The sequence below is a fragment of the Plecotus auritus genome, assembly GCF_963455305.1.
Source record: "Plecotus auritus genome assembly, chromosome: 5".
NCBI classification, from domain to species: domain Eukaryota; kingdom Metazoa; phylum Chordata; class Mammalia; order Chiroptera; family Vespertilionidae; genus Plecotus; species Plecotus auritus.
Window position 1 is genome coordinate 51,521,344 of NC_137776.1, and position 21,734 is coordinate 51,543,077.

The 21,734-nt window shown below is 43.1% G+C and overlaps 1 protein-coding gene across 5 annotated transcripts in view; it reads left to right on the plus strand.

Annotated features, from left to right (window-relative positions):
* STK39 (serine/threonine kinase 39) overlaps nucleotides 1–21,734 on the plus strand; it is a 332,909-nt gene that overhangs the window by 49,535 nt on the left and 261,640 nt on the right. For 3 of the 5 annotated variants that reach the window (XM_080670642.1, XM_080670643.1, XM_080670644.1), the window contains exon 2: nucleotides 12,207–12,319. In XM_080670642.1, the coding sequence (XP_080526768.1) occupies nucleotides 12,207–12,319 (113 nt within the window). Of the gene's footprint in view, nucleotides 1–8,040; nucleotides 8,173–10,489; nucleotides 10,683–12,206; nucleotides 12,320–21,734 lie in introns of those variants that run through there. The other 2 variants (XM_080670645.1, XM_080670646.1) reach the window with 2 other exon arrangements.

Here is a 21,734-nt window from a genome sequence, read left to right on the forward strand (position 1 = left end):
GGTGTGTGTCCCTCAGCCCAGCCTGCACCCTCTCCAATCTGGGATCCCTCTCACAATCCAGGACTGCTGGCTCCCAACTGCTTGCCTGCCTGCCTTCCTGATTGCCCCTAACCGCTTCTGCCTGCCAGCCTGATTACCCCCTAACCACTCCCCTGCTGGCCTGATTGATGCCTAACTGCTCCCCTACCAGCCTGATTGCCCCTAACTGCCCTCCCCTGCAGGCTTGGTTCCCCCCAACTGCTCTCCCCTTCAGGCCTGGGTACCCCCCAACTGCCCTTCCCTGCAGGCCTGGTCGCCCCCAACTTCCCTCCCTTGCAGGCCTGGTCCCTCCCAACTGCCCTCCCCTGCTGGCCATCTTGTGTTGGCCATCTTGTGTCCACATGGGGGCAGCCATCTTTGACCACATGGGGGCAGCCATCCACATGGGGGTTGGAGTGATGGTCAACTTGCATATTACTCTTTTATTAGATAGGATAGAGGCCTGGTGCACAGGTGGAGGCCAGCTGGTTTGCCCTGAAGGGTGTCCTGGATCAGGGTGGGGGTTCTCTTGGGGCATGGGGCGGCCTGGGCGAGGGGCCTGTGGTGGTTTGCAGGCCGGCCATGCCCCTCAGCAACCCAAGTGGAGGCCCTGGTATCAGGGATTTATTTATCTTCTATAATTGAAACTTTGTAGCCTTGAGTGGAGCCAAGCCTCCTGCTTGCTCCATGGCCGCAGCCATTTTTGTTGGGATTTATTTATCTTCTATAATTGAAACTTTGTAGCCTTGAGTGGAGGCCTAGGCCGGCCAGGCTGTGTGGAAAGCTTGGCTTCCTCCATTGCTGGGGGCAACTCAAGCCTCCTGCTCTCTCCAGCTCCGTGGCTGCCGCCATTTTTGTTGGGATTTATTTATCTTCTATAATTGAAACTTTGTAGCCTTGAGTGGAGGCCTGGGCCCACCAGGGTGTGCGGAAAGCTTGGCTTCCTCCATTACCGGGGAAACCCAAGCCTCCTGCTCACTCCGTGGCCACAACCATCTTGGTTGGGTTAATTTGCATACTTGCTCCTGAGTGGCTGGTGGACTTGGCTTGTGGGTGTAGCAGAGGTATGGTCAATTTGCATATTACTCTTTTATTAGATAGGATGTGCAGGAGGGGTCATCTGGCCAGTGGACATGGCAAATCAAGGATGTAGTTAGCCTTCTAAGAGCTTAGTGTTCAAGGTAGATGTATTAGTTGACCCAAAATGTGACAGCAAAGACAGAAAACTAAATACTATCATTTATTTGTGTAGTAAATGAAACAGAAAAGAAATGGACAAGTTTATCTGTTAACAGGTCAATTTAAAAAGTACTTATCAAAACAAATCAGCCTAGCTATAAAAAAAAAGGTAATAAATGATTTATAAGTCCTAGTAAAACTTATAACATCTACTTCCCATTAGAGATATGGTCACAGATATCAGGATCTCATGCTGTAAGAAAGTAGTTTTCATTAAAAAACAACAATATTTGTAATGGTTCTTTTCCTGGAAATATTGTACCAGGTAATTTATCTATGTTGAATTTAAACAGTATTGCTATGATCAAGTTTAGTTATTTGGTGTGAGTGTGACTGGGGGCCCAATATATGTTAAATTAAAAGCATATACAGTGATATGGCTGTTCCACTTTGTTTACTGTGTACCCTTACCCAGGATAGTTGAGGAATCATGTTTTCTGGATTAATAAAATAAATTCCTAGATAACTGAAGCCCAACTACTAGTAAATTATAGTTGCGGGAAATAATTCTGAAGTTTCATTGCACTTTATTCATTGAGGCAGGTAAGTATAGTTGTCCTCATCTTTCATTCGTAGTGAATTTCTGAAAATGTACCTAAAAATGGGGTAGTAAACTTACATGTTAAGGGGACGAGTGTTGAATCTTCCTTTTTGAAGGGCTAATGCACATAATGTTCCCAAGTGTGGTTCCCTACAGAGGAATTTGCTCCTCCTGGACTCTTGCAAGCCAGGGAGTGCTACCCCCAGGCTGGTATCTCTCATCCCCGACTCCTCAGGCTTCTGCTTCTCCTCTCCAGTCAGCCACAGGGGACTAGGAGTTGAGTCTAGAAGTTTCTAAACTTTCTGCTCCCCTGTTAGGAGGTGGGTGCCTGAAGACTTCTGGGTGATTTGTATCAGCTGTATCCCCTGGGCTCCTGCAATTCAAAGATCCCCTGGAAGCTTGTACACATGGAGTCTCAGACCCCACCACACCTACTAAATCAGCATCCACCTTTTCACAGGATATCCAAGTGGCCCCGGATGCTCTCTGATCATCTTCCAGTTCTTATATAGTCCTAACACTTTGGCACCCAGACCGAAGACGACGGGAGGGAGAGTTCTCCTGAGATCCTGCCAGGCTCCCACTGGTGGTAACGTGGGATTGTGCCAGTGGCTTCCATTAGGAGGACCCACAGGGTGGGGCTGGTGGAGGCAGGAGCTGAAAGCATGCTGCTGCTTCCATCAGGGCCTGGTGGATTGTCAGGGCCCTTCATGGAGTGTTTCTTCATCTTCCTTCTTACTCAGCCATGTTCTCAGGGCCTGCTGGGATCGCCAAGACACTGCTTTGGACATTTGTGTTCCTGAAACAGCACTCCATGTCCCTCATGCCTCTTCTTGTCTGCTGTCATTTCAGACTGTGGCATCACACCTCCCTGCTTCTGGGTGAGAGTTTGTCCAAAGAGAGGGGGAGAATAGAACTCTATGCTGTGGGGGTTGCACTTACTTCCTGTTGTGTGCTTGTAACTTGGGGGAGAGCCTCAGGTTCTTGCCTTTACTTCCTGTTCTGTGGTTGTAACTGGGGGTAGAACCTCATGTTGCCAGGGAAGACCAGATAAGCAGGAATTTGATTATGAGTAAAATCAAATCGGATGGAGATCAAATCAGGTGGGTGGCATTAACATGAATGGATCCCTCCCCTCCCCGCCCCTTCCTTGAACTAGGAAAAATTGTTTAGTTGCTACTGCTTCATGGATGTGGTAGCCAAGGATTTGATTACCGGAGAAGTGGATCTGAAACAACGAATCATTTCCCTCCCTAATTTTCTGTGCATCGAATCAGGTAGTCTAGTAGTTAGTTGTCAGCGCGGGCTATGAATAAGCAGAGTGCAAGGAGATGGAGTGCCTTAGAGGCTGGCAGGAACTGGGGCTCCATGGGAGCCATGGTGATGGGGGATGGAGAGGGGGTTGAAAGACTTTTTAAAAAAAAACTTGTAGTAGATCTAGTTCTAGTGTCCATCTTGGTATCTAGGATAATCATACTGTTTATAATATTAATGTTAATAGTCAAAACATAAACACTTAAGTGCCAGACGCGTCCATTTGTATTATGGTTGCATGCATTATCTCATTTAATATCAGTAGCCATCCTGTGAGGTAGAAGGCTATTGTCGTTCCCTTTTTATAATGGATGACACTGAGGCACAAACACACAAGCAGCTTGCCTGAGGTCACAGGGCTGGTGGGGCTGTCTGGCCACAGACTCCCACTCATAGCTACTACATGACCAGGAGGAAGTGCAGTGGGGCTGGGCTGGGTTTGGAAGTACAAAGTGAACATTTGGGGAGTGTTAGACATTAGAAAGGGTCATATTAGGAATTCTGTTTGAAAACAGGGTGAAATGAGAATTGAAAAAAAGTAAAGATGCCTGGTTGTTGTTAGGTGGGACTTGGACCAGGCCCCAGCCTCTTGGACTGATGTACATTGTGTGCCCCTGGGCTCCCAATTAAGTGCCTGTCTTAAGCCTTAGATGGACCGTTCTAGATTGGCTGCTTATTGGGCTGGTACAGAGCACATTTCTTCTTTGCCTGCTAAACTCTAATAGGGGTGCTGGGGGAATTCTGGGAGGCTGGCGGGGGAGAAGGGACATGCTCCATCCTGTTTGCTTACCTTTCCCGTCAGCTTCCTTCCAGAAAGGGCCTTCCACTGCAGCAGCAGGGGTATTGGTCTCCATCTTTCCATATCCTGGAGCCAGCCTTCTGTGCTTCTCGGAGATGCCATCACCAGCCAGCCCTAGATAATTGGTCCCAGCCTCATGCGGACTCTCACTGACGGTCCTTCCTCAGAGCTCCTGAGGGGTCAGCACCTGCCCCTCAGCAGTCTGGGGCCCAGCTCTGTGGGTCTCATCTAAACTGTTAGTTTCTGATGACCCCATAACCCCTTTGAATTCCCCAGCCCTAGGCGTGGGTGCTGCTTCCTAAAGTTACTGTGGTCTGTGTCTGTCAGTCTTTTCAGGTCTCTCACACATGTTGAACCAATTCTTTATATATATTCAATGGAATCAGGCCAGTTTCCCAACTGGCCCCTGGTACATGTTCTGAAGACCTGGTGTCCTGGCTGGGGAGCAGGGGAGAGAAGCCAGTATCCTGGGTTCATGATTCTCAAGAGAATAGCGGAATCGCTGGAGAAACTTACTAAAATGCAGATTCCAGGCCTCCAGTGGCAATAATTCTGATTCAGTAGATTGGACATGGGCTCAAGAATCAGCTTTATAAACAGACTAGAGGCCCCGTGCACGAAATTTGTGCACTGGGGGGGGGGGGGGGTGAGTGGTGCGGGAGGGTCCCTCAGCCCGGCCTGTGCCCTCTCGCAGTTCGGGATCCCTCTCGCAGTCCAGGACCCCTCGCTCCTTACCACCCACCTGCTTGCTGCTCCTTACCTTTTGGCTCACTGCTCCTTAGCACTGCCACAGAGGTGGGAGAGGTTCCTGCTACCGCTGCTGCGCTAGCCAGCTGTGAGCCCGGCTCCTGGCTGAGCAGCCCCCCCCCCCCCCCCCCGCCCCCGTGGGAGCACACTGACCACCAGGGGACAGCTCCTGTGTTGAGCCTCTGCCCCTTGGTGGTCAGTGTGCGTCATAGCGACCAGTTGTTCCGCCAGTCCTTCCGCAGTTCGGTTGACTTGCATATTAGGCTTTTATTATATAGGATATCTTAGGTGTTTTTAATGTAGTTACCCAGTCTCAGAGGCTTTGAGAAAATCTGTCTTAATCCAGGGCCTTCTCATGAGGCTATTTCTTTGAGTGTGGGGTTGTTGTCCTGGGGCTTAGAAACAAACTTTACTTATTTTCTTTTTTAAAGAATAGGGGCTTTGGGGGGGGGGGCAGGTAAAGGCATGTACTGTGGGGAAGGGGAGGGTGGGGGGAGGTCAATGGGGGAAAAAAAGAGACATATGTACTACTATTTTTAATACTTCAAACAATTAAAAAAATGTAAAAAAAATAAAATAAAATAAAATAAAAGTAAAAAAAAAAAAAAAAAAAAGAATAGGGGCTTTGGGTATGTTAATTTTTGACCAAAGGCCACCAAGGTCATATGTTGCCCATGGAGCTGAACATCTAACCCTAGTTCAGCCCAATAGCCTCTGATGCAATTTGATGGAGAGAGGAGGTTCCCTCCCAGTTGTGCTGTCTGCTCTTCAGGCCTTGCACTTTCAGGTTGCTGTCGTCCCAGGTTGCTGTCGTTCAGAGGGATACCTTTTTCTTCTTCATACAAAGGCAACATGCATGTAGCTGAGAAGGGGTGAATGCAACTGATGTCAAAGTAGATACTGGCTCTTCCTTTTCCATCTAGAGCCCTTCCCAGGTCCAGGCTTAAGACTGGAGCAGCCATCATACCATATTAGAACCAGGACATTTGTGTCTTTTGGCCTTTGCCAGTGGGTGTATCTGTTTATCTGTGTGAATAGCAATGGACATTCCTTTGTGGAATGTTGGCTTCTACTTGGTCGATTTAATCAGTAAAACGAGTGGGTTTTGCTGAGAGTTGTTGCTGCCCCCTCAGAACAGAACAGGAAGTTTTTTCAGTCTTGCCAGATCATGGGGCTTTGAGTTTGCAGGGTGCAAGGACTTCAAAGTGACCTTTAACTGAGTATAAAAGTCCAGTTTGCTCTGTAGGAATGTGTCCCTCCTGCAGTGTAGGGCCTGAAGTGGTGTTTCCTGAGGTGGATTTTGAGGGCTGTCATCAGCTCCTATCTGTCACCGCTTCACGTTGTTAGGTGCTTTATATCACCTCTTTATACTCCAGTAGAATCACGGAAGGTCCTGCTTTATTTTAGCCTGCCTCGTTTTGTGTGACTCCCGCATGCTGAGCAGTGGCCAGGGGCCTCTGTGAAAGGGCTGGTTCTAGGAGTAACGAGGTGGAGGGAGACTCCATGAGTATGTGAGTCCTACGATGAGGCAGTAGCGAATCTCTGGGAGCAGAGAGGACGTGACTAACTCTGCTTGGTGTTGTTAAGGAAGGTAGCATCTCAAGTGAATCATAGCCAATCCCTGGGACTAGGCTGTCAACAACTGGGTGCCCCCCATCAATCAAAATAGGATAGTCTTTTTCTTGAAAAATAAAAGCCATCACTGATGGTGAGTCTGTTTACTCTAAGTTTCAGGTTGGTCAGCATCAACATTAGGACTAGAATCCTACAATACAGTTTCACCTTTGAGGGGGTCTGCCTCTGAGTGCTCTTCAGACTAATTGTTGTTGTTTTCTTAACTGGCAAATAAATATATTCACAGAGTGATTTTTTTTTTTTTTTTTTTTTTAGCTAGTGTGTGTCATTAAGAAAACAAAAAGTGACTAGGAGTAAATCCCAATATTAATCATGTATTAGAGTTGGCTATGTAACAGCTCCTTATCACCTACAGACCATTCCCTTTTAACCTGGTGCTTGGAATTTCACCGTACCTCCTAATAACATCTCTGGTGATTTTCTTCATGTTAGGTAATCCAATCCACCCCTTTACTATACTATGTACTAAATATAGATTTTTTTAAATTTAATTTTTTGGCTTAGATGTAGCTTGAGGTTCAAGGTGAGTTTATTGACATTTCATTCATTCCAATTTGATTCCACACACCAGTTTCCTTCTATCTCTCTTAAGATCAGAACCCCAGGCTACTTTTTGTTTTTCTGTGCTATCGGATGGTTCTTGCTGAGTTATGTAAGTGCTGCTTTTCTTTGGTGTGAGGTCTGTGATCTCTGAAGATATTAGCAAGCCATGCTTTCCTAAGGGAGGGGGTTTATCCAGGTGAGGGGTGAAATGCAAGTACGTTCACTGAGTGGCCATTTCTCCACCTCACACTGGCATTCATTCATTTATTCATTCATTTATTCCCTAAATATGTATGCTCCAACAACCTCAGAAGGAAGCTCTACTAACTGGTTCTTTTGACGGAGGCAGAGGGACATAACTCAGCCAGCTTGGCTGTCACACAGGCCAGGTAACTTGGGAGGATCAGCTGTTTGTAGCTGCCTTGAGAATCGTGGCTTTCCTGTGCCCAGCGCAGTGTGTACACGAGCTGTGTGCCATTTTTCCAGACAGGCCAGCCATAGCGTCTGTTTTGTAAAGGAATCGTGTGACAAATGGCACAGAACACCCGTCTCACTGTTTCTGTTCTTCGTGTTTGACGTGAGAGTTTACTGTGCACGTGTTCCTTTCACACAGCACACATCACATGGCAGATGAGTAGCTCTGGTACTTTTCTCTTTGTGTGAAATAGTAGGATGAAGTGGGCGGCAACATGTAGTAAGTCAGTTGGACCCATGGATCCGAGTCCACTTCTGTATTATGTTGAACCGTAGGAAATGTGATCATTTTTATCTAGAAGAATGGCAACTTCATATGTGTTGTCTAACAGATAATTTAAAAATTGGACCATCCAGGAAGGAAGGGTACACCTCTGAAGCCAAATAGCAGTAATGCAGAGAGGCAAATCACAGTCTACAGCAAGCTTTTATGTGACTCACAGTATTTTAATACTTAAAAAAATGAATTGCTAACGTTATCACATTGGGAGGTCTCACACAAAATTCTGGATTTTCAGCTTTCCTGCAAAAATCAGACTCTTGCCATGCTAGGTCAGCCATCTCACATAGCGACAATGGGCACACACAGAGCAGAAACTGTATCCCCTGCAGAGCTCACGTGTGTCCATTCACACCTGGGCCAGCTTCTGGCCCTCATGTGACCTCATTGGCCGCAGGGGCTTTGAGGTTGGACACATGTTATAAATAGAGCGCGTAGAGTAAGTTGGGTAAAGAGAGCTGGAAGAAATCATCAGCTGGACCTAAGCCATTGGTCTTGTTTACTACACGCCACCAGCCAGCACCTCCAAAGAGAAAGCCTGAGACAGCCCTGAGAAAGTTAATATTCACTGAGAAAGGACAGGTAAGCATATCATTAAGGAGTCCTTTCACATGCTCAGGAGATGGGCAAATGCTTATTAAACTTCTGTCCTGGAGCTCCTCATTTAAGTGGGGTGTGATGACAGAACTTCTCCCACTGGTCACCATTCATGTCAGAGGCTAATGCAATATACCTTTTTATTTGGTTTATTTTTAAAATCCTGACTTTCATGGGTTACTTTATGTCTTAACTTTAACATAAAGAAATGTTTGTAAATTAATCTACATTTTAAAAATTACCAGATGTTTATTGCAACATTGTTCTTATGGGGTGGGGGGAGGGTGGGTGAGAAACTTGCAGTAAAGAGAGTACTCACCAACAGAAGAAGGGCTGAATAAATTGTGGTACATCAGCAAAATGAAATATTATGTAGCATTAAAATGACAAATTGGCAGGACACAAATTGACCTGGAGGAATTTCCCTAAGGGGTAATACTAGCTAAGATTTAATTAGTGCTTCCTATATGCTAGGCACAGTACCGAGGGCTTACAGTGTATTCATTCATTTGATCATCACAGCCACCCTATGAGGTTGGTGCTATTATTGCCATCTTAAAAATGAAGAAACTGAGGCATGGAGAAGTGGAGAAAGTCATCTGAAGATAAGCAGCTAGTTCATATGTGTCAGGGCTAGGATATGAACTCATGTGCTCTGGATGGACAAAGGTTTTTTAAAACCATTTTTTAGGTTAGTAAAGTACATTAGCAGCAAGAAGTTTAACCATAGAATATTAATTCATAGCTGTTCCTGAATTTTCTGGGTTATTCTCTTATATTTTAGACTCTTAGACTCTTCATGCTATAGGAGACCTTAGAAATCATTTCGGTTTCTGATATTCCAGTTTAGCCCTCCTCCCCCTTTTAAACCAACTGAATGTTTTTGGTAAGCCAAGGGAAACAGTCATAGCTACTTTCCCCTCTTCTCTTTTCCCTTGGGCGCCATATATACTCAGATAGAGTCTACCTCTTTCATGTTACAGATGCAGAAATGAGTCCCAGAGAGAGAGAGAACCGAGCATTTACTGAGTTGATGTTTTCAGGGATGTGCAGCACGTTATGTTTTTAGGCCTTACAAGTATATTTTATTAGGCCCATCGAGGAAGCTGAGGTTTGGAGAGAAATTAGGCCCAACATTACAGAGGGAATAAGGACCAGGGTTGGATAGAATCCCTGTCTAACCTGCTTTTCAAGGGTCTTGCTAATCTCAGACTTGGTCACTATAGTGGCCTGGTTACCAGAGGCCCTTCAGTTGAATCTTGCCTCGTATTGCTGTAAACTTAATTAGAAGGCTTTTGAGAAGTTCTAATTTGTATGGCATTATTTAGCATGGGTGACAGTGGAACAGTGACTTAGAATAGACACTGAGAGGCTTTTGGATTAGTCAGTTCGTGTTGCCATAACAAAATACCAAAGAAATGGGTGCCTTAAACAGTTTATTTCTCACTGCTCTGGAGGCTGGGAAGTCCTGACCAGGGTGCTGGCCGATTGGGTTTCTGGTTGAGAGGTCTCTTCCCTTCCCTTCCTCATTCATCAAGTGAAGGTTGGACTTGATGGTCTTTAAGGCTCCCTGCACCTCTGATACTGTTCTTGTTCTCTCTTTAGTTGAAGGAAATCTTTGGACTCAAAGCAGGGTCTCCCAAATTGTCCAGTGAATGGTTAAACAGTCATCTCAGGTCATGATGTTTCATATTTATTCTCTATGGAGATGAGAAGCTGCCAGTTGTTCTTTAGCCAGCTGTCGTAAAGCAATAACAATTCTCTAGTTGTAAAGCTCTTAATAAAAGCGTCCTCCCACTACTCCCGCCCGCTTTGTAGAATTCGTATTTGTATCCATAGTCTTGCATGCGTCCGTGGAAGTCAGGAGGCTTTTATAGCCAAGGACGTGGCTAGGAGAGGTAGCCCCATATTACATGCACTTGTTTTATCCTTTTGGGAATTTGGTTTCCGTTCCCCTGTTTTTCAGTTCCCCTGATTTGAGAATGTTTGGAATGTGGATTAAGGTGGGAGGGGTGGGATTGGAGGGAGATTTACAACAGGTAGGGCTGAGATGGACTTCCCATCAGCAGCTGGTTAAAGATGTTTGTTGACTTCTCTGCTGGGTACCAGACCCACTGCTAACTAGCTCCTTGTCCCTTTCTGTGCTGCTCCTTCACCCACAGTCTGCTGTTCTGGAGACCTTGACTGGAAAAATGTACTTTGTTATCAGCAGGCTCTTTGTAGTGTCTGGCGCTGGTATCTGGAGCATTCTGGATTGAGCCCAGCACGCTGTGATATGCAGGGCCAGTGAGGCCAATCCAGCGGGCCTGGGAGTAGCCACTGATGGAGCAGGCAGTGAGGTTAGGGACAGGGAGGCCCTTCTCAGCTCCCTCTGACAACAGCACTCGCTCCTGGAGCTGAACTCTAGAGAGAATGAGGCCCACAGGAACCTTCCCTCTCGGTCATTTCTCTTTTCTTCAACCATATAGGACAGGAGAAGATACTTCCTTAGCAAGGTCAGAGGGAGGGAGGAAGGGAGTGTGTGCTGTGGTTTGTGTGAAGCAGGAAATAGTCTGGGGTCTGGCAGACCTGACTCAGGTCCCAACTCAGGTACTTATCAGCCCCATGGGTCAGTTTCTCACATATAAAACGAGGCTAGTAAAAAGCAGAGGCTTGTAGGGAGAATTGTCTGAGTGAAGTGCCTGCTGTGCAGTAGAAGTCAGCATGACCCTCAGCGAACACAGGTTGGACTTCCTGCAGCGGGGATCTTGACATTGGAGACCTGGCTTTGGAGCGTTAGGGGGTTCTGCTGGAGTGGGCGGGTCAGTTAGGGACCAGAGCTGACAATGAGGACGCAGGGCAGGAGAAAGGGCAGAATTTTAGCTCTACAGACCCCCATTCGTGCACTTCCTTGAGGGGTAAAGCCTGGATCTGCACTAGAAATGTCCTGCCTTCCTGTCACATACGTAAGATAACCTAGTGCTGATCTCTTCCTTATGGCCAAAAGATGCTCCTCCTCCCTTTTGAAGATAGTTGATTGGAGAAGTAGTGCCTGGAAAAAACAAAACTGTAAGGAGGATGCTATCTGGTCACTCCCGGGCCCCTTTTGCACAGTCCTGAGCACAGGCTGTGCTTCTCATCGCCAAGTCTTCAAGTGGCAGAGGATCTATGCCATTGGAAGGAGATCTTTGGTATTCTTTGCAGAGTGGAGATGCCTTAACCTAGAGGTCTCTTTTGCCCCCGTGGAATATACTAGTAAATCCGATTAGGAGCTCTTTGTGCTCTGCCACAAATCATTACATGTCTACATTTTGCTCTTTTAAAATATGAATAACGACATGGCTCGGTCTCCTAAGAGTTTGAGTGCATTAGGTAGCGATCGGGAAACCTTAGGAATAGGAAATTCAGTTCACGTGAATGCCGACAGCTTTATAATTACACATTAGCATCCTTTTGCTTGGCATCCTTGGAAGTCATGCTTTCCACTCAGGTTGATTTCTGATTTTCTAATTGTAGCGCAAGCGCAGAAGAAATAGGCTCCAAAGGTGCTCAGAGCAGATAAGTGAGTTGCCACAGTACCTCATGGAAACCCGGAAGGAGCTCAGGCTGAAGCGGTTTGGTTTGGGCTGAAGTGGAAGAAGAGCCTGAGCTTTTAAAAAGGCACTGATGTTAGAAAATATCGGGACCTGAGGATGGGGATGGCTGCTTGCAGGGTTGTGCTTGATGTTCATGTCCCTTGGTTGTGGGCGGCAGTAAGCGCACTGTATCCAAGTGAGCTCTTTTGATGGGGGTCACCTTCCTGGATTGGGAAGCTCAGCCCTGTCTTTGTATCCTGCAGAAAAGTCCAGTGTTTCCTTCTTTCCTCCCTCCAGATAATTATTTCCTACTTAAGAAATTCTGTAAAAAGATGCCATATAGTAATGTTTTGAATACTTTGAATAGAAGACCTTTTAAAAAAGATATTGGCGAAGGGGGGTGTTGTGAATAGTTACCAGGAAGTGTGCCATTTGATAGCTTATGTTGTTTCTATTTCTTTTCAGGCAGCGGAGCTACTGCTGTGGTTCAGGCTGCCCTGTGCAAACCCAGGCAAGAACGTGTGGCAATAAAGCGGATCAACTTGGAAAAATGCCAGACCAGCATGGACGAGCTACTAGTAAGTAAAAGTGAAGGGATATGGGTCTGTGGAATGGGGGCGAGAAGCAGGAGAGGAGAGAGCTAAGGCAGCGTGGTGGGATTTGAGACGTGCATCTCTCAGAATGCAGCCCCCACACTTTTTCCTCCCCTGATTAATTACACTGTACCTTCTGATTGTGTTGCAGAGTACACCGTGCTGTGCTTGGACAAACAGTATTTTGCTCAGCCCTCATAATTCCTGGGTGGGGATGGTCTCAGTGTTGACACTAGTTTATAAAACCAGGGAACAGACCCAGTTAGATGATCTAAGGTCATGTGATACTGACTGCAGGGTGAGGTGGGGAGCTTCTGGCCCTCAGTCTAGAATCGTGACACCAATAGGAATTACTCCCCAAACAGTGCGTTGGTCGTTTTGGCTTTCCTGAATTACGAAATCACCTACAGGTCCCAATTACTCAGAATACTGCAGGGTAGCTTGTGCTTGGCCAATAAGAGGAGTTTGTCGTTATAGTACACGGCAACTTGTACTTCTTATTGTAAATGAAGTACACCACATAAATAATTGGAGCTTGTCAGCGTGGCTATAATGCTGGTAGCATTGGTTGGTTGAAGGAACATTTGCTTTTGGCTTAACTGACTCATTATTAAATGAACAGCTTGGCAAATGGTTTATTAGTTGCCCGGCAAACTGTGAAGGGTTTGCGAGTTTAATCTCATAAATATAGTTGTCGTTCTGCCTGCCAATTTTCTTCTTTGCCTTTTGGCCATTTATTTGAGAATAATAGAAGACCACAGTGGAGGAGTTAACTGATTGGTTATCCCAACACTAATCCCAGTGCAAATATTAGTCCAACAGCCCCATACAAGCTACAAACTATAATGACGGCTGGCTCCAAATGAAGAAGGCTTTTGTTATATTCTACATTAGGAATGGAATACCATTAACAAGAGCTTTTTGTCTTTACTCAGAATATAGCTTTTATTTCAGGCTTAATTACAGCACACTATAGTATAAATTAAGTACAAGGATAGGCTGTACTTTTCCAGATCTGTTTGGCCTTACATTTTAAATTAGGCTACACAAGGCATAGATTTCACTGGGATTGAAGCATCAGATTGCCAGCAAAAACTCAGATTAAAGCAAGGGCTTCCATAATTTAATGTTAATTTAAAAAATGTTGCATACATTGAAGGCTTTCACCCTCTGGGTGCTTTCCTCTCACTGAAACTTACTGTGTACTTGTGTGGTTTGCTGTTACCGTGACCAATAAAATTGTGCCTTTATCATCTGACCGGTTTTCAAGGTCACTTTCCCTGAGTGGAAAAAGTGTTGAACGAACTGTGGGGAGAGTCAGGTCCTGCTTCTGCCACTAACTTGTTCTTTGACTGTAGTCAGGTTACCTAACAACTCTGCCCTGTTTTAAAAGAGAGTTGAATGGGAAGGTCTCTACGATGGCTTTAGGAGCCTCGAATTCTATGGCTATCCTAAGTATACGTTTGTTTTTTAAAAAATTTGGAGTACACCTTTAAACTTACGCATTGTTAGGAAATATCACTGAAGAATTTGCCCGTGTATTTGGTTGTGGTGCTCTGTTGTAGGTCTCGCAGCCATCCTTTGCCACCAGCAGAATACTGTACAGAACATGGCTAAGCTTTATGTTCACAGTGCCTGAGTTCTGGGACCTGCCTTCTGGGCCAGTGCCGTGGTTCCTGGCCTCCACCAGGCTCTCATTGTTGCCCAAAGCATCCGTGTTTCCCTCCGCTGGCTTTTCATTAGCTATCGGCTATAAGGGATGGTAGCTGTGTAAGGGTCCAAGTGGAGGTCACGGGAGACAGTCATTTCAGGCTCTTTTCTCTGCTTCCCTGGGACCAGGAAGCCTATCAGTGTTGTTTGGAGGTACCTGTGATTTAGGCGGAGCTGTCAGTATAAGGACTTCTGCTTTTATGTCTTTATGCTTAACTCCATTAATCTGAGGTCAAAGGATTTGTGGGTTTGCTTATCTCTCCCCCATCCCCTTAATTCCCATATTGTGTTAATATATATGCACTAGAGGCCTGGTGCACAAAATTCATGCACTTGGTGGGGTCCCTCAGCCTGGCCTGCGCCCTCTCGCAGTCTGGGCGCCCTCGGGGGATGTCTGGCTGGATGTCCTGGGGAGTGGGCCTAAGCCATCAGTCAGATAGCCTTAGCACTGCCACAGAGGCGGGAGAGGCTCCCACCACTGCCGCTGTGCTCGCCAGAGCCCGGCTTCTGGCTGAGCAGTGCTCCCCCTGTGGCAGTGCACTGACCACCAGGGGGCAGCTCCTGCATTGAGCATCTGCCCCCTGGTGGTCAGTGCGTGTCATAGTGACCGGTCATTCCGCCACTCGGTTGATTTGCATATTAGCCTTTTATTATATAGGATGATTATCTATTTTCATTTAAAAAGGTATTTTGTTTTATTGCTTTGATCTTTCTTTTATCTTGAGCCTTTGACCTTGATATTTCTAGAGATGGGGTGGGGATGGTGATGGTTTTTTAGGATGTCTTACTGCCAGGTCCTTTGCAAACAAAAACAAATGGAACGTATAGTAGAGGTTGTCTAATGGTGCCAGGCTTTTGTGGCCTAGCTATTGGCACACGAGATTGTGTGGCTCAACGTTGCTGTAATCCTTCCCATTTCCAGCGCTGCTGGTACCCGCACTTTTATTATCTCTGTGGGGTTCACATTTTGGCAGTTTGGACATCCGGTGTCCTCATCATCCTTTAATTCTGTGTGTGTGTGCACTATATGCAGGTCAGTGCTCTGCATCATTTCACTCTGTGCCATGTGTTAACTGGAAGCCATTGTTCTTATAAGAAACAATAGTCACTGGAACCCTTATCTTGTGTGGGTGTTATGTCATAGAAGTCGCAATTATCAACTGTCTGCTGGCTACTGGGACATCTGCCTCCCCTGCTGAAACTGGATCACCTCCCACCCCACACTCTGGACCTGTCCCTACCCGCCTTGAACCTCAGCTCCCAGAGTAAGGTGGGATTTACACACAGAGGCCAGATATGAAGGCACAGCACAGTTTTGGACAGCTGGTCCTGAACTCTGCTTCTGTGTGGGGTGGAGGCTGTTCGTAGATTTTCCTGCCACCATAGAATTAATTTGTTCCAGGTTTGGCTGAAGAAGGATTCAAGTGATTTCATGATTTCCGAAGCAAAGTGATAATTATAGTGCTAGCTTCTCTTAAAATGAAGGGAAGAATGTTAGATGAGATCATTGGTGCTAAATAATTGGCAATTTAAATAAATTTTTTTTTCCATTGAAATGAGCACTGCAATATTCCTCAAAGGCAGTTTGGTTCTAGATATAATATACATGTATTAATTTATTTGGTAAATACTTAACGAGTCTCTACATTGCATTTAGGCCCATGAAAAGGATGAGTTTTGGGTATATATATATATATATATATATGGACAAAACTATATGCTCACTAAACATTCATTTCATTTTAACAGCAATTAAAACACTTTAGAATAAATGTTTTCCTTGGCAACACATGAATAGCACTTAGTTGATCTAAACTGATTATTTTTGAGATGCATTCTTTTAAATTTTCATCTATGTTTTGGACTTTGGCCTTTAACTAGATCCTAATCTTTCTAGGTATGAAGGTCTTGGTGGTTAATTTTCCAGGAGCTAAGGGAGTGTCACTGGTCTGTTCTATATGCCTAACTATCCCACCCTAGATGCTTATATAATTTCTGAGATTTGTTAATCCCACTTTTGTTGTTATCCCCATAATTGCTAATCCTACAGTAGTATAAATGACTATACTTATTTTAACATCCTTTGGGAGATATTTGTAGTTTTAGAGCAGAATGTGTTAAATCCATAATTATTAAACCTCATGAGAGAGTAGGAACTGAACTAGGTGATGGGAAAACAAAGAGGGTTCCTGTTTCTTGGGGAGACTTTGGCTAGTAATTGGGTGTTTTCAATTTTTTTTTTTTTACTGAATTGGTGAGATTTTTTTTTTTTTTTTTTTTTTTTTTTTTTTTTTTTTAGCTATGGCTCTCTTTCTGCACTTTTTCCTTCTGTTTGCCTAGAAATGGTTTAGCAGAGCAATAGGTTCTCTCATTTATATTCCATTGAGGGCGTTCTTACTTTCCAATAGGAATTAAAAATTTGCTAAAAGGGTCTGACCCACTGTCATGCAGACTAGTATATTCTAGGTGAAGATGGCCTCGAGGTTTCTTGAAAAAACTTTGTTCTCTGGTTTGTGGTCAACCTCAAAGGTTAGGGCTGCTACTCCAGGGCACACTTGACTGCCCTTAAAATCCATTATGTGAGTGAGGGATTAATCTGCTCTTTCTAAAATCATCTGTCTTTTCAATCTTTATCACCAGGTGACAATGAATTCTGTAAATGTGAATAGCCCTTTTATTTATTCTAAAACCCACTCTTCCAACCTTTGGAGCACTCTCCTTTATTTTTCCCAGGAATTGATTAACATTTTGGGTCACTATTTATTGTGCTTGACTTTATTTATGATTTTTAGACTTTATATCATTCTCATTCTTTCCTCTAGACTTCAGTTCTCATATTTTTAGTCTGTTTTTTTTTTTTTTTTGGACCTAGTCATAGAAAACTGAGTAGCATTTTCTCGTTCTTTCTCATATATCAATGCCACCAAAACTTACAGTTTAATTTCTAGGGACAGGTGAGCTGTATGTGTAGAAGTCAAGACTCTGGGGCCAGGCAAAGTGCTTGTTTCTTACAAAAATAAATGAAAGAAAAAAAAGTCTAGTTTAGTGATTATAAACTAATATGTAATGATCTTTAAAATATTTTAGTCTGTGATGGGTGACAAATGTGAGCAAAGTCATTTAAAAAAACTGTACAAAACTGATGCATGCTGAAACTTACGGTAGAGGGAAAAGAGCTCCTGAGTCAGGGGGCCTGTGGTCTTCACTGGGATCAAGGACTTTGGACAAATCAGTTTCACCTCTGGTCCCAGTGTCCTCGTTCATTCACTAAGGAATCCTACTTTATTTTCATCATCAAAGTTCTGTGACTGTATGTATTTTACAATTAATTATTTAATGAAATCACTTTAAAATTGCTTGGACAAAAACAGTAATTACTAGCAAATTATGCTTTGTTTATAACTTAGGAGAGAGTCAAGCTACTCCAGTATTGCGGTGTGACAGTGAAAGCCCACTCTCAATGCATAGATTTGGGTGCAGAGTGTGCCATCTGTTTCCCCTGTGTACCCAAGGGAAGAACTTCTCAGTGGAGCTAGAAAAATTTTGGTATATGTCCTTCTCTTCCTGTAGCTTCTCTGTAAAGATATTTTATTCATCTCGATAGTATTTGTAGATAAATCAAGAACTTTATTTCCTCCTAACAAAGCCACTGCCCTTGTGTTCTCTGCTATAGCACTATTTTATTATTTGTTGTTTCTCTTGATCTGCTGTTCCCTCCTTACTCACCTTCTCCCCACTCCCCCCACTGCTCTCCCTTTCCTCCTCCCTTTTCTCTCCTCCTTTTCAGTCCTCCTTCCTTCCTTTTCTTTAGAGGAATGAATTAGCTATGATTTGAAGGTTATTTTGGAGAATAAAACTCTATATATTTACTTTGCCTAATGGTAATTTTTTTTTGCTATTTTTACTACATCTTTATTTTTTTTATTGTTGAAAGTATTACAATATGTCCCTTTTTCCCCCATTGACCTCTCCCAGTCTGCCCCACTACATCTTTATACTTGTTTATTTATTTATTTTAATGAAATTTGAGAGACTAGTTAATTTCCTAACCATTTAAAAATTAAATTATAATATCTGGGGACCTCTGAGCAGTTCCTCTAATTAGGTTTTTTTTTTTATTCCTCTTAATTAAGATTTCACATTTTTAAAAAAATCTTGTGATGTTTTATCTAATCTCTATAATTATGTTGATATTTTTGTATATCTTGTTTATTGTAGAAAAATTTATAACAGTTTGAGAACAAAAGCTTAAAAAGCTGGAAGCTATAATGTGTGTTTTCTTTATTATATCAATGAAAGTATTTTTCTATTCTTCTTGAACTAAAGAACTTTCTAATTAGTAAATTAATTATTTGCATTCCAGCTCAGTCCTCATTACATGTGGTAACAAATTACATTTGGCTGTGTCTTATAGAATATTTTATACCAAGGATACAGAATTCAAATATAAGCCTGCTTCACTCATATGACACTGTTTTGAGCATTTCAGGTGTAAATCATTGAATTTTGTGCTGTCGTTTGTCCCTTGCTACTTAGCTTTTAATTATTTTCATGTGATTTGGTGTTTGTATTTACCCAACTCCAGTCCAACTGAGAGCAGAATTAGAAATGGGAAATTTTTGAATATTTTGATGATATGCATTTTTAAGAAATTAGAGAATAAATACCATATATGGAAAACTAAGTTATTTTTACAGCTCTGAAATTACATTATTTTGGGAATGTGTGTGATTTGGTTAGAGAAAACAATTTTCATTTTTGGAACATCAAATTTAAAAGTTATATCATAGTTGATTCAATATACTTATTAAATTTACTTTTAAGTGTTTTTATGCCTTTGTTGGAAATGGCTTTCTAAAATGGTGAACACATCTCTCTTTTTGTTTTTAAAGTAAGTGGAACTTGACATTGCAAGAGCACATGTTTCTAAACTTACATGTGCTCAGTAACAGAGAGACCCAATATTTTCAGAATAGGAGAAAATGGGACAACCTCCCAGATTGAATACTAGTTCAGTTACATCTCTCTCTCTCTCTCTCTCTCTCTCTCTCTCTCTCTCTCTTTCTTTAATGCCCTACTTTTGCCATCTTTGTAGACTTCTGGAAAACGGTTGTTGCTTGGGTTCTTTCCTGTGTTATCTTTTTTCTTATTTTGGTTTGGTTATTTCTATGATTCATTAAGCTGCTGCTGAAAAAGACGGACTCTGAAAACTCAGGAGGAAGGCAGGAGAGTGGCAAGTGGGGTTTCTGCCACTTTTGCAGGGGAGTTGTTCACCGGCAGAATCCCAGACTGCGGACTGTACCCAGGCGTGGGACCGGGGGCCACAACAAAGAAGACACCATTCTTTCTCCTCCCATTCTCATCTTTTGCTGATAAGACCCAATGCAGCAGCAGTGCCAACAGTTGGTCTGGCGGTTTCCAGCAGCATCAATTGGCTGACAAGAAAAATTCTTTGTGATCCTGTTGTCCTAAAGTCTTTGATTTTACTTTTAACAGTACTCCCAATGATTGACAACTAACTGCTCACACAGTAGTTGTTGATGGCTGAGTCTGATTCAGATTCCAACTAAAGAGCTTTCAGAACCTCCCAGGCATCCTCTGCCTGTTTGCTGAAGCACTGTTGTAGCCAACTAAAGAAAATGGCTCTTCCCCGTGGAGTTTTCCTGTAGTATTTCAACATCTTTGTTTTATTCTTTGCTTTGTTCCCCCTCCTCGTTCCTTTTCAAGAGAATAACTACACTGGCAGCTTCTACATTTCCAAGCAAAATTCTTTAGTTTGTTTTCAGACAGTTTTTGCAGAGTGCCCAATTTTGTGACATCATGATCAAAACCCCAGGATGTACATCCTATTCTGTCAGCAAGGAGATATTTACCCATCATGATTTCTCGGGATTTTCCAGACCTCCAGCTCCCATGACACTTTACCTCTTCAAAACTGCTATCTACAGCTTTCAAACTTCTGCAGACACCTATTGAGGCTATCATAGAATTTATGCTTCCCTTTTTCTGATTTCTTAAAATGTTGCCCTGTCTTTAAAATACCTAGACTTTCTCCATATCTAATGCCTCCTTCAACTGAACTGTACTTAGATAAACACAGATACCAAATCATATGAAAATAATTACAAAACTTAAGTGGTAAGGGGCATTGGTTGATTCATTTGTAAGTGGTACAAGCCAGAATATTTGACTTACTCTTCCTTGAGTATTTCCCTGTTGTTTCTCTTATATAAAAGAGGCAAGCGTTTTCTGCATAGGTATTATGTAATTTCTCATAATTAAATCTCACAGTGATATTTTTCATGATTGAAAATGACAGTCCAGAAAAATACACTGCTCTTAAATAAGATCTTTGTCAATCTTTCTTCCATTGCTTGGCTGACATTTGAAATCATAGGAGTTTATTGTTGTTGTTTTTTTCTTTTTGAAAAAATTCTGCTACTTAAAGTATTGTATTATTTATGAATATTGATTAGGTTACCCTTCATAGTGATGCTGATGTTATGGAAGTACAAGCTGGAGAACAACTCTATGCAAAACATTTTTATTTAGCACGGTTACCCTACTGTCATTTAGACAATTCTCTCAACACTTGGAGGGTGCCGAATACATTTTAAAGATGTATTTGGTTTTCTCTTGCACTTGGAAATACGTATTTTATTTAATAGTATTTGTAGATCATATCTATTTTTTCCCTTCTAGATTAAGTTGCAGAGTGAAAATGTGCCTAGAGGTACATGTTTCAGCGGTTCACGGAAAGACGAACGCATCTCGGTGCATAGCTGCAAAGCAGGGTTCTCAACCTCGGCTGCACATGAGAATCACCCTGGAGCTTTTGAAAAGTTTTATTCCTAGGCTGTATCCTAAACCAATTTACATCAGCATCCCTGGGGCTGGGATCCAGGCATTAGTACTTTTTAAAGCTCCCTAGGCAATTTCAGTGTGCAGCCAAAGTTGAGAACCTTGTTTTAGAATGAAGTTAGATACAGCATCTCCTTAGATTTAACTGCACATTAATGTTGGAGCGTAGGTTTGATTTCTTAACTAAGGCTGAGTAGGGTATTTTGCCATCAATATCAGATAGGGAAGAATTTACTTAGAATTTACATAAGTTGTGAAAATATGCTAATTTGGTTAAGTATAGTTTAATATTTTGAATTCAGAATTCATTTAAACTCTTTTACTTTCCGTGTGAATATCATGATCTTAAGGGACAAAAGAATTTAGGCTTTAACTTTTGCCTAATTCTTATATCTTCAAACTCTCTTTTATTTTTCTTTGTTCTGAGTCCTTTGCACAAGTTTATGTTTAGACTTCTTATTTGACAAGGGTTTGAGGCAGTGTAGGATATGTGAAGTATGACAGGTGGTATAATTAAACACAAGGTGAGGAGATAACTAGGGGAAACTTGGGTGGGGACAATGAAGAGTCGGGAATAAAGCTAAAAATTCATGGCCCGGTGACCTATGCACACAGTGTAAGACACTCCCTGAGCCAGCAGGGCACACAGAGCCCACTCTGTGACATTTCTGCAGGAAAAGGTGAGTGCCCCTGCCAGGATCGGTCTCTTGAGATTAGTGATCGATGTGGTTCAGAGGAACCGAGACACTGAGAGACCTTTAACATTTCCGTATGTGCTAGGCATTTTGCAAGTTTCATAGACCTCATTTCGCTTGTAGCACAGCAGTCC